Source organism: Lactuca serriola, chromosome 3 (genome assembly GCF_051521515.1).
Source record: "Lactuca serriola cultivar US96UC23 chromosome 3, Lser_US96UC23_V15, whole genome shotgun sequence".
Taxonomy (NCBI): Eukaryota; Viridiplantae; Streptophyta; class Magnoliopsida; order Asterales; family Asteraceae; genus Lactuca; species Lactuca serriola.
The window spans coordinates 238789741-238797056 of NC_136410.1; the positions used below are offsets into that span (position 1 = coordinate 238789741).

A 7316-nucleotide genomic window follows, 5' to 3' on the forward strand; every position below is an offset into this window, starting at 1 on the left:
GTTCATCGAGATGCCAACCCTAAACTCTCTTAGAGATGCGCAAGGTCTGAACGGGAAGCTCACAACTCTAAGCAGGTTCATCTCGAAGTCTGTCGACAAGGCTATGCCACTGTTCCACACCTTAAAGGGATGCATCGAGAAAAACAATTTCCAATGGACGAATGAAGCTGAGAAGGCGCTCCAGAGAATCAAGGAAGCGCTGAACAAGCTGTCGACCCTAGCAACTCCTATTCCCGGAGAAACATTACAAATGTATCTCTCGACATCAGGCGAAGCAATATCATCGATATTGGATGTGGAAAGGGAAGGGGAGCAGAGACCAGTATACTTTGTTAGCAGAGCGCTGTAGGGACCAGAACTCAACTACCCCATGGTGGAAAAATTGGTACTGACGCTCATCTACGCTGCGAGACGATTAAGGCATTACTTCCAGGCACATCAAATCGAGGTACTCACAAGCTACCCCATTAAACAAATCTTGCTCAAGCCGGAGACGTCGGGTCGACTGGCCAAGTGGGCAATTGAACTGGGAGAGCACGATATAAAATATCGCCCAAGAACAAGTATCAAAGGGCAGGTGTTGGCTGATTTCTTACTAGAAATTCCTAACGGAGGGAACCCGGCGAAAGATAAAGTGTGGGTAGTTGAAGAGGCCCCTACCGGCGATGGTTCATGGACCCTGTACACGGACGGAGCATCCAGCAGGGAAGGCTCAGGGGCGGGGCTTATCCTGACTAACCCAGAAGGAGAATGGGTAACATACGCCCTCCGTTTCGACTTCCACACATCGAACAACGAGGCGGAGTACGAGGCGCTACTTGCAGGGCTGCGACTCGCCAAACAGATGGGCGCGAAAGCTGTAACAACACTAACCGATTCAAGGTTAGCAGCGAACCAAGTTAATGGGAGTTTCGAGGTAAGAGACCAAAGAATGGGAAAGTATGTAAAGATGGTAAAGCAACTGATAGGATCATTCGGCCGATTTACAATCAAGCAGATACCCAGAAGTGAGAATAAGAGGGCAGACGCTTTGAGCAAGCTAGCGTCCATTTGTTTTGACCGCTTCTCAAAGAAAGTTCTAGTTGAGGTGCTCCGGGAGAGAAGCATTGATGAACACCAGGTGAGCATCCTGACCCCCGTTGGACCCACATGGATGACACCGTTCCGGGAATACCTCCAGAGAGGAGTGTTGTCGGACGACCATGACGAGGCTAGAAAAATACGTTTAAAGGCGCCCTCATTCGCAATGGTGAACGGGGAATTGTACAAGAAGGGATTCATGTCTCCATGGCTAAAATGTGTAGATCAAGCCAAGGGGAAAGAGATATTGTAGGAAGCACATTCAGGGCAGGTAGGCGCACACGAAGGGGCGAGGGCTTCGACAGGAAAAGTGCTACGAATGGGGGTATACTGGCCGACGATACATCAAGACGCAGTAGAGGTAACCAAGAAATGTGGGGAATGTCAGTCTTACGCCGCAGTCCAGACGGAACCCCCGACGCCACTAAGTAATATATTCAGCCCATGGCCTTTCTACCAGTGGGGCATAGACATAGTGGGTCCATTCCCAGAAGCACCAGGGAAGCTGAAGTATATGGTGCTAACCATGGATTACTTCACAAAGTGGATTGAAGCTGAGCCACTGGCATGCATATCTGGGAGGCACATGATAAAATTTGTGTGGAAAAACATCATGACAAGATTCGGAACACCTAAGGTTCTCATCAGCGACAATGGTTTGCAATTCGCTGAGAGCCCATTCAGAGAATGGTGCACCGCCAAAGGGATAAGCCAACGCTTCACATCGGTGGCACACCCTCAAGCGAACAGTCAAACGGAGGTGTCCAACCGAACCATTGTCAATAGGATCAAAAAGAGGTTGGGCAAAGCAAAAGGGAATTGGGTAGAAGAGATACCAATGGTGCTATGGTCATACAGGACCACACCACGGAAAAGCACAAAGGAAACCCCTTTCAGCTTGACATATGGGACCGAAGCCATGCTCCCCATGGAAGTGGCAGTGTATACGCTAAGGGTGGCCAACCAAGACGAGGAAAGCAACACACAAAACCTGAGGATAAACTTAGATATCCTTGAGGAGAAACGTGAAGAGTCGGGAGTACGCCAAGCTGCATACAAACATGTAACAGAAAGGTATTACAATCAAAGGGTAAAGGAGAAGGCCTTCAAAGTGGGCGAGTATGTCTTGAGGAAAAACGAGGCCAGTCGGGCACAACCCCAGGGAAAGCTGGGCCTAACGTGGGAAGGCCCATACAGGGTCATAGAGGCAAACAGGAATGGCGCATACGTGTTAGAGACGATGGAAGGAAGGCCCATTCCAAGAACATGGAACGCTAGGAACCTAAAGAAATATTTTTTCTAAAAGAAAAGATGTAACCCTAGTTGGTTGATGTTCCATTAAGTACGTTGCATCCTAGAGTACTTAGAGTACATCTATCCATGCTAAGTGACATGAAAATTGATACTCAGTGTATTTCTATGTTTAAAGACATGAGTTCAGTACTCGACACATATAGAATCTCATGCATAAGTGACATGAGCTTAATACCTAGTGTAATTTAAAAAAAAAACAAAAAAACTCGTGGTTAAATAACAATGCCATTGCTGATCTTTCATACTTAGTGTAATAATCTCCAATGATTGAATGGTGAGTGCTAAGTGCATCCGATGTGAGCACTTAGTGTGTCAACGGTAACCAAAAATAAGGCAAAATGTTTGGCACATCTTGAGCAATATGAAATAAACAAATAAGCCAAGCACAAAAAAAAAGTAGATAGTAGATAACGCATAGTGCATGTCAAACATACAAATATAAAAAAAAAAAAAAAAAAAAAAAAAAAAAAAAAGAAGAGAGAAAACATTGTTCATCAGTTCAACCATGGTAAAGCGAAACACATAGACTAAACAAAACAAAGAAATATTATGACTCCAAACCATCTCCAATAGCCTTATCACCAACCACAACCCCCTCCATAGCATCATCCTCACCTACCTTTCCAGCCAACCCACCAGAAACTTCCCTATCATCCACCACATCATCAGCATCATCACCATTAACACCTGCTCAACCATCACCACTAGCACCACGATCCTTCTCATTCCCTCCCACATCAATGTCATTCACAAGCACCATTTCACGACCTGTAGCATCCTCAGGAGTGCCCTCTGAACCAAACGAACACAACTCTCGCAAACCATTAATACACACCTCTCCCAGACCCAAAAGACCTGTGTGATCCATGCTAGCGAAGGACAAGAGAGCATCACTTACGCTAACCGCAGGCCCGACAGACAGCGAACCAGCACCTGCACCCCCACTTTCACCACCACCGGAAGTTTTCTGAACAGATTCAACCCCAACCATATATGCAGCATGGCGGATAAGACTGATAGCATTGGTAAAGTCAGGATGCTCTATCAGCTTATCAACGATACGCTGAACACCGATCTGCAACAACCAATCCAAGTCTCGACGAACAGCACACACATCTGCTTGCAGCGACGACACAAGCTTGTCGCGGTCAACGACGTCACGCTCGAGACTCTTAACCTGGATCATTAAACCTTCGTTCATTTGAGTAAGAGAATCAACCTTGGCCTCCAATGCAGCCCTAGCCTCATCCAGAACATTCTTCTCAGATGCCAGCAACTCACATTTCTTTTCAGACAAGCAAAGATCGTCGCCAAGCTCACCCAGGCGGCACTCCAGGCTTGCCACACGCGACCCACAGGTGGCATGAGCGACCTCCATCTCGCCAAGGCTACGGATGTGTCGGGAACCTGCAATAAGATAGATCATCGCTTGTGCAGCAGCATAGGTCATGTTGTGAGCAAGGGAGGGGCTACCCATCGCATCCATATCCCCCACTGCAGCCGGAGGGAAGGCATGACGCGAAAACTCCAAGGCATTGGCACGAACAGAAAGACGAGAATTGTCGCGAAGATCCCAAGATGGCATAAAAACCGTCGACCCAGAAGCACCATCATCAGGGCCACCATCTTTGGAAACTGTAACTGGCCCGTGGGGACCAAAGCCTTTTGTGGGAGAAAGCTTGGGAGGAAGAAACGGAACACTTGGAGAAGGGATCGAAGAAAAATCTGAAAAACCGGGCTGTTCAGTCGCCCTATTGACTCCCTCAGACTGTTGCACGTCGTCATCGGGAATCACAACCACGCCAGCGGAGGAGGAGCTTACTGGTGTGGAACTCATCGAGCTCAGCAGATGAGAAAAGTTGTGCCTAGTATGCGCCCTCTTGGGAGCAGGAGGAGTGCCAGTCACCGGCTCACGCATCGCCTACACAACTTTCCATTTCGCCTGCATCCGCCGAACGTCAGCAATGATACCATCTTTGTTGTCCTCACCGTCATCCGGGGAAGAGGAAGGAGCACCGCCCGTTGGCATAACAAAGGAAATTAGGTGGGTAAGCACCAGACCTCCCTCAGATGCAGACGAGCCCACTGGAGGGACAGGAGGAGTAGGGGTGCTGAGACGATCTGCCTGACGAGGAGGGGGAAGACGCTCGAACAGATCCACCTCACGAAACTCCAATTTGCCTCGATAGCGTTTACGCAGCACCTCATCCATGGATAAAGAAGACTCAAAACCTAAAGAAAGTAGAACGAAAGGTAAATCAGATGGAGGCGGTTAAGGGAAACAAAAAAAAAAGAATAAGGTAAAGAGAGAAACAGGACATATGCGATACTCACCATCGACGACACCGCCATCTTGCCACGCCGCCTCCAGGAGGGGCTCATCCCTACCCCGGACAGAAGTGCTTCGGAGTAATCTTCAGCGGTTACCTGCACACTCTTCAAGAAACCGGCGACTTCTTGATTGTAAGGGAAGAGCTTAGGGACAGTATCGGCGAAAACATTGGCACGGTAGCGACCACTCCCAACCAGTTCCTAATTCACCCACAACCACTTACCTTGCTAATTCTTGGGGGTGCGCCCATCAGGAACTAGGGCATGTCCCCCTCGCCGGGCCGAAAAAGTACACTTATCTCCGGTAAGGCAGAACCGGAAGAAGAACTTGAAGACGAAGTAGTCGGGAACATACCCATTGGCTCTACAGATCATCTCGAAAGCAACCACTTTGTTGACAGCATTAGGGGTCAACATGTGAAGACTACAACCATCCTTCTGAAGAACCTCTTCTTGGAAATCTGTCAAAGGAAATCGTATACCAGCAAGTAGGGTTTTTAGGAAAACCTAAATTTTTCCAGGGGGGAGAAGAGATGCTAGAGCCTATAGAGGGAAATTCCACACCTTCCAAGGGACACAAGCCATAAGTAGCCTCCAACTGTTGATACTCGACGGCAGAAGGGACAATTACAGGAAGATAGCCATGAAAGGAGAGAAAAGACGAATACGCAGGGAAAAGAGGGAAGAAATGGCGAAAATCGTTCTCCGAAAACCACCCTTAAAGGAAGAAGAAGAGGCGGGACATTTAAATTTCCGACATGCTGACGTAAGATGCGAGTCGTTCCTACTAATTTACCTTTATACTGGGAAAGGTTTCACTCTCCGGCTTGGAGAGATTTGAGAACGGTTCGGAACGAAACTGCGGGAAGAGAGGCTCACAAGGGCAAATAGCTAAAATTCTCTCAATAGAGATGCGGGGATCCGCCCTAATCGTGTATCTGGCAACGGGAATCGACGATTTACCTAACACATAGCGTGAGTAGTGTAAACACTACCTCACTAAATTGTATTATTTTACGGGTTTATTAGTGTGACGAACACGAGGAAAAGACAATTCTCGGGTTCCTTGTACTGGCTCCCTCTGTCTGCCTCATATCTTTGGCTAGAATCGGCGTTGGTTTCCTTCAGGTAGTTACCTAGGGTTCTTTTCTTGTGAAGACATATTGAATTTCTACCCTGCCTTCCTTCTGATTCCAACTCTGGGTGTCACCGCTTCATGATGGATGACTAGAATCTCGGAAGTTTAGGCGAATCTCTCACCACTGTCTCTAAAAGAATATGGGCACTTGGTGCATTCAATAGTCTCGACCCAGTTCATTTATTTCCGAACAGGAAATCTTCTCAATGAACCTCCTTGGGGTCGGAATCAACTCTTCTGTCAAGCACTGAAGTGGGTAGGGTTTTCTACAGGGTTCGTGCGAGAATGGAAATGTCTAAAGAATCCTAAGGGATTATTAACATTTCACTGTATGATCCATATCGAGTCCTGCTACGATTACACAGGGTATACAAATCATATATAGATTAGATCCGATAGGCCTTCAAATATGTGATACTACTCCAGAACCACATCCCAACGAGGAAAAGGAAACAGAGCGAAACCACACATTCTTAGCCTATGGGATCCTTATTATATAAAATCTTGGAAGTATACCCTCTGTAGTTGTAGGTATATCAATAGGGATCTTTTTAGTTATTCACGCAAGGTTGCTTATGATTCTAAAATACCCCTATGGTATTTTAATTCTTGTTTGATTCTTATCTTCTGAATATCATTCTGGGATTAGTGTGAATCTTTTAGTGTTCCAAAATACTCCTATAGTATTTTAACTTTATGTTTGGCTCTAGCAATCCTAGTTGGTAAGTTTCAGACCTGCTGCACACCACTATCACTCCCGAGCACACGTTCATCGCATCTCGGATAAATGTAGTTGATCAGGTTGCATTTATCCCAGCTTACGATTACATAACTGCCCAGGTTTGACGGTAATGCTCAACATCCGAAGACTTTTATTATGTTCTTCTTGTGATACTTTTGTTTGAGTGTTTAGATTCTGGATGTTATTATACTTTGGTAAAATATGGTTATATTTTAAAGTATAATTCTTGGTCAGAGTGTTTTATCCCTTTGTGTTTATAGGTTGTATATATTTTATGAATTGATATACTTAGCTCACTATAAACAATGCTCTGATACCAATCTGTCACACCCCAAAACCGAAACGGCGGAAACGTTATGGGGTGGATGACGTCCTGTCAAGTATCACAACACATGCATTATAGTAATCAAAGTACAACAAGACATTGCATTAATAGTAATAATTTTACATGGTTACATTACAACAATTCAAAGTATACAAGTAATAGAAGAAATACAGCGTGGTACTAAGCTATCTTCATCAACAGCTCCGGGATGTACCTGTCTAATGCTAACCTGAGAATACAAGTTATTCGAAAAGCGAGTATCAGCATTTTTACAAATGCTGGTGAGTTCATAAGCATTTAGTGACATTTCATTCAAATAACTTAATAAAGTAATATTTTAAGAGGTTTCAAAGTATTAGAGTCTTTTCCAGAAAATCCTATATTTT

At 45.6% G+C, this 7316-nt stretch overlaps 1 protein-coding gene across 1 annotated transcript; it reads left to right on the forward strand.

The window, feature by feature from the left end:
- The first annotated feature begins 370 nt into the window (after nucleotides 1-370).
- On the forward strand, nucleotides 371-1333 carry LOC145096109 (uncharacterized). The gene has a single exon (XM_079033876.1). It carries the CDS (start codon nucleotides 371-373, stop codon nucleotides 1331-1333), a length of 963 nt encoding a protein of 320 aa, XP_078890002.1.
- The last annotated feature ends 5983 nt before the right edge of the window (nucleotides 1334-7316 follow it).